The 16,159-nt window shown below is 64.6% G+C and overlaps 2 protein-coding genes across 2 annotated transcripts; both read right to left on the reverse strand.

The window, feature by feature from the left end:
- Positions 1-356: 356 nt before the first annotated feature.
- CDH1 (cadherin 1) lies at positions 357-8,970 on the reverse strand. The gene is made up of 16 exons (XM_014260567.2): positions 8,814-8,970; positions 8,596-8,710; positions 5,262-5,488; positions 5,030-5,161; positions 4,782-4,937; positions 4,564-4,708; positions 4,277-4,449; positions 3,775-3,903; positions 3,485-3,670; positions 3,161-3,405; positions 2,919-3,061; positions 2,594-2,821; positions 1,870-2,091; positions 1,653-1,783; positions 1,415-1,558; positions 357-1,325 (listed from the first exon to the last, which is right to left on the reverse strand). Exons 1-16 carry the CDS (start codon positions 8,868-8,870, stop codon positions 1,113-1,115), a joined length of 2,646 nt encoding a protein of 881 aa, XP_014116042.2. The 5' UTR covers positions 8,871-8,970; the 3' UTR covers positions 357-1,112.
- An 881-nt stretch (positions 8,971-9,851) lies between these two features.
- On the reverse strand, positions 9,852-15,537 carry LOC102104003 (B-cadherin-like). The gene is made up of 15 exons (XM_005531897.3): positions 15,352-15,537; positions 13,507-13,703; positions 13,322-13,432; positions 13,065-13,220; positions 12,844-12,988; positions 12,571-12,746; positions 12,357-12,485; positions 12,091-12,276; positions 11,758-12,002; positions 11,532-11,674; positions 11,119-11,343; positions 10,795-11,013; positions 10,576-10,706; positions 10,355-10,498; positions 9,852-10,281 (listed from the first exon to the last, which is right to left on the reverse strand). The coding sequence occupies exons 1-15, from the start codon at positions 15,491-15,493 to the stop codon at positions 10,069-10,071; spliced, it is 2,562 nt and encodes an 853-aa protein (XP_005531954.2). The 5' UTR covers positions 15,494-15,537; the 3' UTR covers positions 9,852-10,068.
- Positions 15,538-16,159: the final 622 nt, after the last annotated feature.

Genomic DNA, 16,159 nt, shown 5'->3' on the forward strand with positions numbered 1-16,159 from the left:
GGGCTGGGCCGCGGAAATGGCTCCCACCGCCTCAGGGCAGCGTTAGACGCGCTGTTGGGAAAGAATCCTTCTCACTTGAGAGCGATGACCCCCTGCCACTTGTCCAGAGCAGCTGTGTCTGTCCCAGCCCTGGAAGTGCCCAAGGCCGGGGTGGCCGGGGCTTGGAGCAACCTGGGATAGTGGAAGGCGTCCCTGCCCTTGCGGAGGGGTGGAATTTAACATCCTTAAGGTCTCTTCCAGCTCAAACCCTTCCACGATTCTGATTGCCCACTTGCCCTGTGGAGGGGGCCACGGCCACACCTGTGCAGCAGGTAAAGCCTTCCAGCACCGGCAGAGCCTCACGCACAGAAAAGTGGTTTGGTTTTCTTAAAACAATTTATTATTTCAATTTTATATAAAAAACATGCAATCAACACTTGGCCACCGCTGGTTTCACAGCTTGCGTCAGACCCTTTTCCCATGATAAAAAATACAAACTGTGATGACAGCTAAACACAGAGGTCAGGATTTTGGGAAAGCCCTTTGATTTTGGAAAGTACCTTTCAATGACTGCACGCTAATTACACCTGGGAAGACGCTAATTACACGAGATGGGAAGAAATCAAACCATAATCTGGGATACGGAAAAATAGAAATCTGCCTGTACATACTGTAGTAAATACAATTCCCTGTGATGCGGGAATCACCACGTGTGATGGCGCACCTTTGGTCTGTGTTGATCGAGTGCCTGGTCGCACTTCTCCATCAGCAGGTTCACGATCTGAGCCTGTGTGGGGCTGGGAGCACGAGATATTTTGGAGAGCGCCAGAGAAACCCTTTTTCCCCACATGGAAAAGGGAAGAAGGACCTGATCCTGCCCCCCACAGCTGGGAGCACCTCAATTCCAGGATGGGGAATGGATTAAACTGTTCCATGCCCTGGAGCCAAGGGGGCCAGGAAACACCCAGACTACCCCAAAAACCCCCCATCCCCCAGTGAGCCTGAGGTTTTCTCAGTGAGGGAGACTTGGGCACGGGGTTCAGGAGGTGTTGGAGGGGGTTTGGCCACCCTGGACAGAGACCGACATGAGTCCAGAGGGGTGAAATGAGGTGGCAGCAGCAGGCTGGGGGTCCCTAATCGTCCTCCTCGCCGCCGCCATAGAGCTCGGCCAGCTTGCGGAAGCGGCCGCCCCAGTCGTTGAGGTAGTCGTAGTCCTGGTCCCCGTCAGAGGCGGAGGAGTTGAGGGAGCTGAGCGAGGTGGCCTCCGAGCCGCTGCCCTCGTAGTCAAACACCAGCAGCGAGTCGTAGGGGGGGGCCGTGGGGTCCGTGTCAGCCGCCTTCAGGTTCTGGGGGAGCAGAGGGGTCAGTACCTGTGTCCCTGCACTGGTGTGGCAGGGATGTGCCACCCCCTGGGCTCCCCTGGGCCAGGACTCACCTCGTCAATGAAGTTCCCAATCTCATCGGGGTTGGCGGGGCGGGGCCGGTACTGGGGGGCTGGCAGGAGGGTGGGGGCCACGTCATTGCGGATCACCTCGGGCCGGGCGTCCAGCCCCCGGTGCAGCTGGCTCAGGTCATAGTCCTGAGGGGACAGCAGGAGTCAAGGCTCGAGGGACAACTGTGGGCACCGCCACCACCACCGGGTGGGCAGGGTCCAGCAGGCACAGGCGTCCCACCTGGTCCTCCTCGCCACCGCCCTCCTCGTCATAATGGTACACATTGTCCCTCATGTCATCCTCGGGTGGGAGCAGCGGTTCCTTCACCACCTTCCTCCTCCTTGCGAAGAGCAGCAGCAGCAGCAAGAGGACTGCAGGCACAGGGATGGGGTGTCAGGGCAGCAGGGAGAGGGTGACCCTCTCTCTGTCCCTGTCATCCTTGTCCACGGGTACTCACTGAGCAGAGCCAGGATGCCCCCCAGGATGCCCAGGATGGCAGGCACGCCCATGCCACCGGAGATGAACGCTCGCTTCTCGCAGTTCTTGGCTGGCCCCTCGCAGCTGCAGACCTGGGCTCGCACCTGTGTGATCTGCTCCTTGTTCTGCGCATCCAGCAGCTTCAGGAAGATGCTGTACTCGCCCGGCTCCAGCTCTTTCTTCATGGTCAGCTTCACTAGGTCTTGGTGAACCACAGAATCATTCAGGTTGGAAAATATCTCCAAGATTACTGAGTCCAGCCTCCCCCAGCACTGCCAAGGCCACCACTGACCCATTTCCTGAAGTGCCACATTCACATAGCTCTTAAATCCCTCCAGGGATGGGGACTCCACCACTGCCCTGGGCAGCCTGTTCCAATGCTTGACTACCCCTTTCCATTAATTAATTTTCCCCAATATCCAACCTAAATCTCTCCTGGCACAACTTGAGGTTGTTTCCCCTTGTCCTGTCCCTTAGGAGCAGATCCTGATCCTCACCTGGCTGCATCCTCCTGCCAGGGAGTTGTGGAGAGCAAGAAGGTCCCTCCTGAGCCTTCCCAGCTCCCTCAGCCACTCCTGGTGCTCCAGCCCCTTTCCCAGCTCTGGTTTGGGAACACCCTTGGCGCTGGCACAGGACTTTGTCCTGTGACAGGTGCCCAGCCTAGTGCTCACGGCAGAGCCAGCACCAGAGCAGGTGGCACCCACCTTGTTGCACCACCCTGGCAGTCCAGTTGCTGCCAGAGCCGTGCATCAGCTCTGCCTGGAAGGGGTAGGTGTTGGGGGGCAGGTCTTTGTCGATGATCTTCAGCGTCTGCTCCTCGGGCTGCCGGTTGCAGATGTCGAAGCTCCGGGGCTCTGGCACGGGCCCGTTGTCGTTCACATCATGAAGCAGGAGGAGCAGCGTCCCCATGCCGGTGGCAGCTTGTGGTGACCCTGTGGGACTGAGAGTCAGCAAGGCACCCAGGGAGGGGCCTGGACCCCATGGGGGCACACGGAGCTGGGCACGGGGGCAGCAGTTGACCACCCTCACCATTGTCCACGGCCAGGACGATGGCCTTGTAGGTGCTGTTGATGGCATACGCCGATTCCCGGTCCAGTGGCTGGGCTGCCGTGATGATGCCGTTCTCAGGGTTAATGGCTAACCACCCCGCGGGGTCGCTGCCCATGCGATACCTGGGGGCAGCCAGGAGTCAGCAGCGGGAGAGAAAGGGGCACACGGGACAGCGCAGCCCCTCAGACACCCCAGAAAAGCCCCCACCACCCTCCACTCACGTGATTTTCTGGTTCTGGTCCTTGTCGGGATCCTGGGCTGTGTAGGAGGCGATCTGGTATCCCACTGGCACATCCTCCCTCACCATCACCTCCTTGACTGGGGGTATGAAGATGGGGGCTTCATTCTTGTCCCTGACCACCACCAGGACAGTGGCTGTGGCAGGTTTCAGGGTCACGGTGAAGGGGACCTCGTTCTCCACTGACACCACGAGCTTGTACTGGTTCTGGGTCTCATAATCCAGGCCCTGGGGGTGGGAGAGAAGCCGGGTATTGCCAGCAGGGAGTCAGCTGGTGCTGAGGCAGCCATGCAGCAGCGGGACCTACCTTGGCAGTTTTCAGAACCCCATCATTAGTTTTGGGGTCAGTGCTGATCTCGAAGTCGCCCTGCGGGTCCCCGCTCTGGATGCGGTAGACAGCGTGCCAGGCTGGGGATCCTGGCAGGTCCTGGTCTGTCACATGCAGCCGGGCCACTATCACCCCCACCTCGTTCTCGTCCACTGCCACCTCATACTGCAAGATGGGACAAGGACAATCACCTGTGTGGCCCCAGGCACCCAAGGTGGGGGCTTGTGCCACGATGGTCGGGGAGGGCAGCGGCCGGGGCCGGGTGGTACCATGCTGGGGTTGAAGATGGGAGGGTTGTCGTTGGCATCAGTGACTTTGATGATGGCAGTGGCAGTGTTGGTCAGGCCTTTGCCCTCCTGGTCTGCAGCCTGGATGATCAGCGTGTAGTTGGGAGTGGTCTGCAGGGCAAAATCACCCAGTTAGGGCTGGGGTGGGGACTGTGGTCTTCCCCTCCTCCAGCCATCACCTGCCTGCTCCTCCACCCTTCTCCAGCCTCGCTGTTCCCTGCTGGCACAGAGGCAGCCAATGTCCCAGCTGCCCACCTGAGGGGCTGGCACTGCACCCACTCCAGGGCTCAGCAAGCCTGGAGGTCCCTGGAGTGTCTCAAGCACAGCTCAAGGCTGCAGACACCCCTACAGCCAGGGACAGTGGCCCAGGGATTGCATGTCCCAAATCCAGATGGACACCAGGGCTCCAGTATCCCTTTCTCCCCATAGCACATCCCACTGCAGAGTAGCTGCAGGCTCCCCTGAGCTGTGGCAAGGTGCCCACCTCCCGGTCCAGTCCTGTGCCAATGACACTGATGATGCCCTTCTCGGCATTGATGGTGAACATCTCCCGTGCACCCTTGGGCTCCTCGCTGAGGATGGAGTAGCCAATGATGCCATTGTTCACGTTGATCGCATCATCTGCATCTGTAGCGTTCACGGTCATCACAGATGTGCCTGGACATGGGGACAAGTCAGGGAGATTTTAATGATGGGACAGAATCCACCGGACACGCTGGCACTGCTCCCGCTCAGGGCTCTGTGTGGTCCCAGCTCAGAGCCCCCATGTACCTGGCTTTGCATTCTCCTCAATGTAGCCAACAAAGACTTGCTGGGTGAAGACGGGCCGGTTGTCGTTCTGGTCAGTGACGGTGATGATGATCTCCATGGGGTCTTCCACGGGCTGCCCGTTGGCTGACACAGCATGGGAGTAGAGCTGCAAGGGCACAGTCAGTGTGTGTGCCGTCCCCAGGACCATCCCCATCCTGCCACAGGCTCCCCTCACTCACCACATATTTATCCTTGTCCTCCCGGTCCAGGGGTTTTGTCACCTCCAGCCACCCCGTCTCCCGCTCGATGATGAAGACACCCACAGGGATGGTGTCTGCTCCCTGCCCCGTGATGCTGTAGAAAACCTTGGTCTCCTTGTCCTTGTTGGATTTGATCTGGCAGCGAGGCAGGAAGAAGCAGGTGGAGACATGTTCCAGTGCTCTGGGGACACCCTTGGACCCTGCCTGGTCCCTGTGGGCACACGTACCTGCACCAGCTTCTTGGGGAAGGGTCCCCGCTCATTCTCGGGGCAGTTGATGGGGGGAATGACCCAGTCCCTCTTCTGCCGCCGGAGGCCGTGTCCATGCTCCGGGAAGGTCAGCATGTCGGGTACCGTGTCCTGTTGGGACAATGGCACCACTCAGTGCCAGCACCTTGCTGAGCCCTCTGCACCAGGGGCAGGGGCTGCTGTGACCCCAGGGAATGGGTCTGTGCTTTACCTGCTGCATCCGCTCGTGTCGGTGCTGGCGCCACCGCTGGCGCAGGGTCACCTTGGCCGAATGCTTCTTGCCCGTGGTGTCCCAGGTGTGCACGGCAAAGGCGATCTCCCGCTGCTGGAGCTGCACGGGCCGGGTGGCAGAGACGATGCCATCCCTGCTCACCTTGAAGCGCGTGTCGTCCGGGAGGAAGGCGGCACGGTGCAGCTCACCACAGTCCACAAAGCTCACTGGGGACAGGGGACCGAGTGGCAGGGGGTTCTGGGGACATGGGCACACACAGCACAGCCACGCCCCAGCAGTGGTGGGGATGCTCCACACACAGTGACACTTGCCCTGCCAGGATTCCATCCTGGGCACAGCACACAGTGCACCCCTGACCTGGCTTTGGTCCAGGACGGGACATGGCAGGACCTACCGTGCCACAGGATCCCTGCCAGACAGTGACAATGGGGTGAGTGGCACCTGGCACAACACGTCCCGGTCCCCAGCACCATGTACGGCATGGCACCAGGCACGGCACATCCCCATACGGGCGTATCCCTGTGGCACAGCATGTCACCACCACTGTGCCCATGCTGCTCCAGGTGCTTTTCCAATGAAAACCAGTGCAGAAGTCCCTCACCTGCACTGCCACCCAGTGCGCTGGCAGACAGACCCCTCAACCTGCCCAGGTACGTCCGGGACCCCCAACCCCAGGGACAGCGGGCCGGCGGGGTCCCGATGTCACTAGCTTGGCACCGGGCTGGGCGCAGTAGAGCTGGGCCGCCACGAGGCAGCGGTCAGCCGGCATCACATGAGCCGGGCTGTGCTCCCGAACAAGCCCCCTTTGTCTGGGAGAGAGTTGTTGGAGCCAGCGGCACCCAGGCTCCGGAGCCAGCCCTGCCAGCATCGCCTCGGCAGGGGACGCGCCGGGGTGGGCGGGAGGCAGCGCGGCCCCGATCGGAACGGAGCCCGTGGGTTACGTCAGCCCACGAGCAGCCCAGGAATCCGGAATGGCTGTGGCATGGAGGGGGGAGCAATCGCTGCCCCCCTGCCCACCCCTGTGCCCCCGACCCGGCCCAGGAGCAGCCGGCGCGATGCCAGCCCCGCTCACCCCACGGCGGGACCCCCGGCCAGGGCTGGGGGAGCCGGTGGGGCCGGCTGGGCAGGAACGTGCCGGGACAGGCGGGGAAGGAGCGGCAGCCTCGGGCACAGCCGCAGTGCTCGGCCCTGGCCCTGGCAGCGGGCCCGGTGGGTGCAGCGAGGGGCGGCACGAAGCCCCCAGCCCCACACGGGTGCACCGAGCGCTCAGTGCTCAGCCCGCACTGCATTCCAGGAGGGTGCTCAGAACCAGCTCCCCTCTTCCCGCTCTCCCCCCTTCCAACTCCCCCCCTTCCCACCTGGCCGTGCACAACCTGTTTTTCCAGCTTGGCTGAAGGAGGGCTGGCCCCAGCCCTCCTCTCCTCGGGGCTGGGAGCTGGGGGTGGAGGGGGGGCCCTCTCCTGGGAATGATGGGGGTGGGAGAAAAGGAGAACTCAGGGAGTCCTACAGGGGGATCCCCCCACTTCAGTCTCCCACCACCACCTACAGGGCACTGGGACAGCCAGGCTGCCAAGCAGGGTGTGGGGCCGAGACCCCACTCAGGGAAACAGGGCAGCCCCCCAAAGCCACCTCATGCCCTGTGAGGTCTCAGCGGGGCTGGGCACAGGCAGAGCAGGGTGTCGCCATCCCCGCAGTGCCACCACCACCGTGTGTTGCGCACACGCGGCTGTGCCAGGGCAGGGGGCTCACCCCGGGGTGAAGGTGCTGTGGGTGACACATCCACTGACGTCACCCCAGTTTCGCCGTGACTTCAGACTCTCGAGGTTTCTCCACCCAGGGCTGACGGGGACTGTCCCAGTCCCCATCACATCCCCACCACCCCAGAGCCCCCCGACCCACGGAGCAGAGCCCTGGTGATGCCGCAGCCCCCACGCAGGTGTTGCTGTTCGCCGCCCCGGCGCCGTGCAGGGCCTGTCTGGGCCTGCTGGAGGGAAAACACCGTGCTCAACTCATCACGTTAATTACAGGCCAGCTCGTCAGCCTGGCCACAAGCTTTGGGGTGCTCTGTGGCCCAGCATGGCCTGGCATCCACCAGGCTCGGCCACCCCATGGCTGGCAGTGCCGTGGCACAGCTGTGAATCACTGGGTGCCACACAGGCCTCAAGGGCAGATGGTCCCTTCCTTCCTCCCACGCCCTGACTGTGACCGGAACCCAAAACTGAAAGTGCTGGTGCCAGGACAGAGGATTCCAGCAGGTCTCAGTGCTGCAGGAAAGTCACAGGGCTGCCCGTCACCCTGGTATCAGGCCCCGCCCTGATGGACATCGGTTTCTGCAGTTAATGATCAACCACAAGGCAAACAAACACAATTCCTGGGGTATGGGGCAGGGTCCGATTCCTGGCTCTCCCAGGAAAAGCCGTTACGGAACTGAGGATGTTTGGGAGCCCTTGGTGCAGCACTGGGTGCTCAGTACCCCTCAGCTCTGTGCCCACCCAGCCAGCCTGGCACACACACTGCGTGCCAGCATCACTCTCAGCATGAACTGGTGCAAATGGTGGCAGCCACTGCACACAGCCCCAGAGCCCACAGAGTCTTTCGTGGGGGCCCCAGAGTGGCAGCAGCTCCCCAGTGCCCCCTTGCCAAACCCAAACAGGGCTTTAGTGCCAGCATAATGGGACACCAACATCCCCAAAAGCCTAGGAGCCCATTCTGGTGCCCGTCCCCATGCCAAGAGCTGCTCTGGGGGCCTACGCTGTGGGTCCAAAGGGGGGCTTACCCTGGTGAACCCAGGGTGCCAGGTGAGGCACGGGGCAGGGCAGGCGCCTGCGCACCCCACACCCCAACCTGCCGGCCCCAACAGGTCTGCGGTGCCTGAGTCAGCGCCGCCCGCGCCGGCGCACCCCGGGGAGCGGCTCCTGCTGCCCCTGCGCCACGACTCTGTCCCACCATGCCAGGACCACTGACTGGCGCTTGCCCTGGGACCACCAGAGCCCTCAGTGCGGCCCCACCGCTCTGGGGGACACACCAGCCTCTGTCCCCCATGCCACCTGCCACCACAGCCAGCCTGGCCCCACCGTCATGGCACTGTCCCCACCGCCATAGCGCCATCCCCATGGCACCATCCCCACTGCCACAGCACTGTCCCCACAGCCCCATCCCCGTGGCCACACCAGCACCACTCGGGCACGGAGCCACGGCTTAACGTCCTCCATCACCCACCCCCGTCCCACACACCCCCCTGTCTGTCCCACAGTCCCGTCCCTGTCCTCACAGCCACCCTGCCCTCCATAGCCGGTTGTCCCCGTGTCCTTACCTCGTCCCACAGCCCGTCCCGCCGCCACGCTGTCCCGCGGCACCGTCAGAGCGAAGGTCTCGTTGGTGAAGCCGGGCTGGCACGACGCTGCCCGCTGGCACAGCCGCTGCCCGCTCTGCCCGGAGAGAGACCTTAGCACCGGGCAGGGTCCCGAGCAAGGTCCCGCTGCCCCGGGCAGGGTCCCGGGCAGGGTCCTGCCGCCCCACTCCGTGGCTCACCTGGAGCAGGAGCAAGAGGAGGCAGAGCGGGACCGAGCAACCCGCCCGCCGCCCCATGGCCGGTGCCGGTGCCGGTGCAGGTGCCGGTTGGTGCTGGAGGGATCGGGCGCTGCCACCACGGAGTCGCAGGTGCGTTCGGTCCCCTCCCGATCCCTCCCCGCAGGTGTCGACCCCGCCGAGAACCGCCCCGTCCCGCCCCGACGGGAGGCGGTCCCGTCCCGCCCGCACCCGGGATCCCGGTACCCCGACACCCGCTGTCCCGGTACCCCCCACGGTACTGCTGTACCCTCCCCGGTACCGCGGAACCCCCGTTACTCCTTCAGCCCCCGGTACCCTCAACACCCCGGGTGCTCTGCCCGTCCCGCGTACCCCCGGCTCCCCGTGCCCCTGATACTCCCGGCCCTCGTGCTCTCCATGCCTCCCCCGTCCAGGGCAGTGGGAACAAGGGGTGCTGATGGGTGACAGGAGCCAGGAGTACCCCAGGGTGTCCCCACAGATCCCAGCTCCGCCACAGGGGACAAACATTGTACCCAGGGATCACCCGGGCAAGAAGGACCCCTCCTGATGCTGCAGTCCCTGGCTTCCCCCATACCCTTCTGTCCCAAAGCACCGCACAGCTGGGAGTGACCCTATGGAAGGGGAGCCCCTGTGCCATCAGCTGCCCCCATCCCATGCCTGTCAGGAGCTGATCCTGGAGCCAGTGGGAGACCCCCATAGCTCAGGATCCTGCCAGGGGCAGAGGCTGATGTGCCCACCCATGCTAGCACCCATGGTCTGGCTGCCCAAGCCAGGAGGGATTTAGCACCAGGAATGCCCAATGCCACCAGTGTCACTCCCATGAAGGACAAATTGGTGGTCAGCGCCCATCAGCACTCCTTGGGGACAAGGACACCATGGCAGGGGGCATGGGTGACACTGCAGCTGTGCCATAGGTTCCACACTGTGATGGGCAAGGGAGCCCAGGGCTGGGGAGGGTTCACTGCAGGGCTCAGGGCAGCGCTGATCTCCAGGGCACAAAGTGACACAGAGCCTGGAACATCTAAAAAAACCAAATCCTTTATTAAAAATGACCCAGCTCCCATCCCCTTGTCCGCAGCATCACACGCCATCATTCCATACCTTAAAAAATAGATAATAACCACAAAAACACAGGCGAGGAGGTGAGGGGGCTGCGCTGGGGTGGGGGGCACAGCAGGGGGAACCCCCAAGGCACAAAAGCAGCAATAAGGCAGGGGCAGCAGCAGGCTGGGGGTCCCTAATCGTCCTCCTCGCCTCCGCCATAGAGCTCGGCCAGCTTGCGGAAGCGGCCGCCCCAGTCGTTGAGGTAGTCGTAGTCCTGGTCCCCGTCAGAGGCGGAGGAGTTGAGGGAGCTGAGCGAGGTGGCCTCCGAGCCGCTGCCCTCGTAGTCAAACACCAGCAGCGAGTCGTAGGGGGGGGCCGTGGGGTCCGTGTCAGCCGCCTTCAGGTTCTGGGGGAGCAGAGGGGTCAGTACCTGTGTCCCTGTGCTGTCATCCCCAGGCTCTCTCCAGGTCAGGACTCACCTCCTCGATGAAGGTGCCGATATCGTCGGGGTTGGCGGGGCGGGGCCGGTACTGGGGGGCTGGCAGGAGGGTGGGGGCCACGTCATTGCGGATCACCTCGGGCCGGGCGTCCAGCCCCCGGTGCAGCTGGCTCAGGTCGTAGTTCTGGGGACACACACACATGGAGAGGGGCAGAGTCAGGCTGCCCACGCTGTCACCAGACCCCTGACCCCCACACCCACCTGGTCCTCCTCGCCGCCGCCCTCTTCCCCATAGTAGAAGATGTTGTCCCTTGTGTCATCTTCGGGCAGCAGCAGCGGCTCCTTTGTCACCTTCCTCCTCCTCATGAAGAGCAGCAGCAGCAGCAGGATGACTGGGGGGAATAGTGCCATCAGTGGGAACATGTGTCCCCCAGGTGCCCAGGACAGGGGTATCCCCACAGCCCCAGGAGCCCCACTCACGCAGCAGGGCCAGTAGCGCGCCCAGGGTGGCGAGGACGAAGGGCAGGGCGGTGACAGGCTGGGGTCTCTGGGGACAGCCCTGTGCCTGCCCCTCGCAGGCACAGACCCGTGCGGTGACAATGGTCACTTGGGCTCTGCCCGGCTGGTCCAGCAGCCGCAGGTACACGCTGTAGGTGTCCGGCTCCAGCGGTGCCACCAGCTGCAGTGTCACTGTGTCACCTGTGTGAGATTGGGGGCTCACGGACGATGCACCAGGAATGCAGCCACAGCACAGCTGCCTCTGCTGAGGACCCCCCCATATAATGTTCAGCCCCACTGCAATACCTGTGTCCCCCACCTCCACAGCCCAGCTGTCCTCCGAGCCGTGGGTGAGCTCGGCACGGAAGGGGCCGGTGTTGGGGGGCAGGTCCCGGTCGGTGACGGTGAGGAGCTGGGGCTGGGGACTGCGCTGGCAGACAGTGATGTCCCGTGGCTCGGCCTCGGGGCCGTTGTCGTTCACATCGAGCAGGGTGAGGAGTAGCGTGCCCGTGCCCGTAGCCGGCGGTGAGCCTGGTGGGGACAATTCTGTAGAGGGGACCCCAAACCCAGGACTCTCATGGGGCTGGCGTGCCCTGGGCAGGGGTGGGGCCAGGCAGCCCCTGCATTGCTCCATGCTGGAGCTGGGATGTGTTTCCTGGTGATGGCAGCACGTGCCCCTCACGTGGGAGGGGGAACAAGGGCTCTTTCATGTCCCTCACCATCATCCACGGCCAGCAGCATGGCCATGTAGGTGCTGTTCTTGACAAAGGGGGACTCGCGGTCCAGGTGGTCCCGCGCGGTCACCAGGCCATTCTCGGGGTGCACAGCCAGCCAGCCTGCCGGGTCGTGCCCCACCAGGTACCTGGGGGGCACAGGGGAGCTGGTGCTGCGGCGAGGGGCAGCGGAGACCCCCCAAACCTCCGCTCCAACCCCATCCCCGCTCACTTGATCCTCTGGCCCTGCGCTTTGTCAGGGTCCTGGGCCGTGCAGGCGGTGAGGGTCTGCCCCGGGGGCACATCCTCCGACACCGTGGCCAGCTGCACCAGCGGCACGAACACCGGGGCCTCATTGACATCCTCCACGGTGACTGTCACCGTAGCAGTGGCCATCGGCAGCTTCACGACAAAGGGGACCTCGTTGGCCACCGCCACATGGAGCACAAACTGCTGCTTGGCCTCGTAGTCCAGACCCTGGGAGAGGGGGAGACATGGGTAGTGAGAGAGGCACAGGCAGGACCCCACTGTGGGCAGCACTGGGGGGACATGAGGTGACACAGACCTTGGCGGTGCGGAGGATGCCCTCGTTGGTGGCAGGGTCGGTGGCGATGGCAAAGGCACCCCCGTCGTTGCCGCGCACGATGGAGTAGACGGCTTGCCACGCCGGCGTGCCGGGCTTGTCCAGGTCGGTGACAGCCAGCCGGGCCACCTCCCGCCCGGCCACGTTCTCTGGCACGGCCGCCTCGTACTGCAGGTCAGAGGCACCATCAGCAGCACGGCCCAGCACGCACCAGGGAGGGTCACACCCAGTAGGGGGGCCCACATTACCGTTTTGGGGTCAAACTCGGGGGCATTGTCATTGACATCAGCGATCTCGATGACGGCCAGCGCTGTGGTGGTCAGTCCCTCCCCATCCAGGTCAGCTGCCTGCACAGTCAGCGTGTACTCCCGCACTCGCTGTGGTGGACAGACAGACGGACAGACACTCTGTCAGCCCCTGCTTGGGGCTGGGACCCCTGCCCCACGGTGCTGCAGAGCCCACCTCCCGGTCGAGGCCGCTGGCAATCACGCTGAGGGTGCCAGTGGCCCGGTTGACGGTGAACATTTGGGGATGGGGCTCCCGTGGCTCCTGGCTGAGGATGGAGTAGGCGATGACACCATTGTAGGTCTCCACCGCATCATCGGCATCCGTGGCTGTCACCTGCATGACGGAGGTGCCTGGGGATGTGGATGTCCAGGTAAGTGGGATGCCAGGGCTGTGCCCAAGGAACATGGCTGGTGGAATGCAGAGATTCCCCAAGGCATGAGGTCCTACCTGGCAGAGCTCCCTCTGGCACAGAGCCCCTGAACACCTCCTGTGTGAACTGGGGCTTGTTGTCATTTTGGTCTGTCACTGTCACGATGATCTCCATCGGCTCCTCCACTGGCTTCCCGTTCTCAGACACGGCGTGGGAGAAGAGCTGTGGGGTGGGGTGTGAGTGGGGGACCTGGCAGAGCACCCCAACATCCCCCTGGTGTCCCCAGGCAAGGACCTACGTGGTACTTGTCGATGTGCTCACGGTCCAGCGGCTGCGTCACTTTCATCCAGCCTGACTCCTTCTCAATGGTGAAGATGCCCTCGGGAGGGGCATCTGCTCCCTGCCCTGTGATGCTGTAGAAGATCTTGGTGTCTCTGTCCCGGTTGGATTTGATCTGGGAGGTGACACAGGACATCCCAAAGTATGCCCCACCCCGATGCAGTGGGGATGCACCCCTAGCACCCATCTCCATGCCCAGACTGACCAGCCTCATACCTGAACCAGCTTCTTGGGGAAGGGGCCCCTCTCATTTTCAGGAACCTTGATGGGGGGGATCACCCAGTCCCTCTTCTGCCTCCTGAGAGCAGCGTGAGCCCTGGGGAGCTCCTGTGGGATGGAGGTGAATGAGGGCACAGCCGGCTGGGGGAGCAGGGGATGGGGGATTTGCGGTGCAGCATTACCTGGGGGGAGTGCCTGCTCTTTGCAGGAACTGGGGCAGGGTCTGGCTGGCCAGCGGCATACCGGGGGAAACCAGCATCTTGGGGGGGTACGGCGAGAGCCCTGCCCACCCCCGGTAGCCGCACGGAGCCCCCGTCCTCCCGCACCCCGACATCGGGCTCCTCCGTCCTGTACGGCCCTGCGCAGCCTCCGGAGCTCCCTGCGAGGGTGAGGGGTCAGGGGGATGGGGGGGACCTCTCCCCCAACACCCCCGAGCCGCAACCGCCAGCTCCAGGACCCCGCGATCCCCCGGAGTCCCGAGGCGGAGTGAGGCTGGCGGCGGTAGAAGATGGGGAGAGGACACCAGGATCGGGGCAGGGAACACCGGGCGCCGTACGGGAGCGCAGTGGAAGTTTCGGTGGAAGTTTCGGCTTTGTTTCGCAGATGATGGGAAATTCCTGGGCGGGCAGAGCCCTGCCCCAGCCCCCTCCCGGTGTGTCACCCCCTCGGGGCTCCCAACCCCCCCGTGGCCAGATCACTGGGCACTCAATCTCCCTCCCCCGCCTACCACGCTGCATCCCTCGTGCTGGACACAGCCCCGGCTCCGCTCCCCCCGGGGAAAGGATTAGGGGATTAGCGGAGCTGAGCCAGCTCCGGGCGGCCGAGCGGCCCAGGGCGGGACGCGGAGCGGGGCTGGGGGGGGCTGCGGAAGGCGTGGAATGGGGCACGGAGAGCTGTGCCCCACACCAGAGGGATCGAGCCCAGGGCCGACGGTGGGGCCATGTGGGGAGCAGCAACCGTGCCCCGAGGGCAGCACCGGGGCCCCTCCCAGTCGCGGTGGCCGCGATAAGAGACTTTGATGGGGCTGGACGGGCATCATTCACCCTGGCAAGCCGGGCACGAGTTGCTGTTCCCACCGCAGTGCCAGGCGGCACAGGGGGTACCCCACCGTGTCCTCGGGGGTCCCTCCGTGGAGGGCCCACAGGGCTCCGTGCCCGCCGGGTGCCAAGACGGAGCCGCACGGTCGGTACCGGGGCCATGTACTGCCCACGGAGGGGGTCGCAGCTGCACGGCCAGACCCCAGCCTGTGCCCACAGCAGGGGCCTGGCAGCGCCCACCTCCAGTCCTGGCAGGCTTCGCTGATGGAAACGGGATGTGGTGTCCACAGCAGGCGGAGGTCGAGGCCGCTCCCTGGCACTTACCGCCGAGGAGAGCTTTTAGCGCTCCCGCGGCCATTAGACGAGCGCTGGCTCCGGCCGCGTTCTCGGGCAGCTCCGATCCCCCGGGAGCCGCCGAGCGAAGAGGGCAACGGGCCCGGGCCAAGCGCCGGCAGCGAGCCAAGAGCTGGCAGCAGCAGGGCCCTGCCCAGCCTCGGGCCAGCCACAGCCCGGACCCCAGGGCCGGAGAAGGGTGGCCCTGGGTCACCCAACCCCATTGCCGGCCCCGCGCCGGCCACCCACCCTGCGGGGACCCAGCCCTGCTCGCAGCGGGTGCCCCATGGCTGGGCCAAAGGCGCTGGCATCAGCCGCCAGCAGCCCGGTGAGATCAGACGGGCACCGCCAGCCCCCCGGGCACAGCCAGCCCCATGGCCAAGGCCCACAGCCCGGGGGGGAGCACAGATCTGGACCACAGGAGCCCGGCTAGCCCCATGGCGCAGCCCCACACTCGGGGCACAGCGAGCTCCTCCCGAAAAGCAGCGTCCCCGCCACCGGGGGCAACGCGATCCTGATCCCGGCAGCGAGGGAGGCCCTGCCGTCCCCCCAGGGTTCGGAGGCCCGATTCCCGATCCCGGTCCCGATCGCAGCCCCAGCCCGTCCCCGAGGTGTTCCGGGGGTCCGGTGCCGCCGCGCCCCGACGGTGCGAGTTACCTGGTGCGGGGAGCGGCCCGCGGCGCAGCCCCGGGAGGACGCACGGCGGGGACGGGGAGAAGGCGGCCGCCGGCAGGAGCGGGGAGAGGAGGAGAAGGATGAAGATGGAGAGAGGGCAGAGCCCGGAGCGCGGCCCCCGCATGGCCCGTCCGTTACTGTCGCCGCCGCCGCCGCTCCGGTCGCCGCCCGCCGCGTCCCGCCCCGTCCCGCCCCGCAACGCCCCAGGTGAGGCGGTGGCCGCGCAGGTACCGCCCCGCCCCGGAGAGCGGCCCCAGTACGCCCTGAGCATCCCCCGGAAATGCCCTGAACCCCTCCATTACCCCCGGGACCCTCCAACCGGGAGTTTACCCCCTACAACACCCTCGGCAATCCCCGTTACACCGCGGTACCTCTCTGGAAGCCTCCGGCAACCCCCGATACAACACCCCGATACCACAGCAGGGTATATTCCCGGTATTCCCCTGGAACCCTACGGCAATCCCCAGTACCCCGTGTAACCTCCCAGGCACCCACCCGTCAAGATCCAGGCGCATCCCGGTACCCCTCGGGCACCGCCCGGTACCGGAACCTTTAATACTCTCCGGGCACCCCTCTGAAATCCTGCTGTCAATCCACAGTACCTCCCGGGAACCCTGGGGCACCGCCGGTAAACTCTTGGTGTGCCGTGGCAACCTTCGGCAACCCGCGATTAACCCCCCGTTAACCCCCGGGCACCCCGTCGGGCACCTCCCCGGTCTGTAGCCATCGGGATCGCCTTTGGAAGCCCCTGACACTCCCCGGTAGGGCCCGGCAATCCTCGGGTACCGGC

Source organism: Pseudopodoces humilis, chromosome 14 (assembly GCF_049639895.1).
Source record: "Pseudopodoces humilis isolate 2021_Gansu_Grassland_sample_001 chromosome 14, ASM4963989v1, whole genome shotgun sequence".
In the NCBI taxonomy this organism is placed as follows: Eukaryota; Metazoa; Chordata; class Aves; order Passeriformes; family Paridae; genus Pseudopodoces; species Pseudopodoces humilis.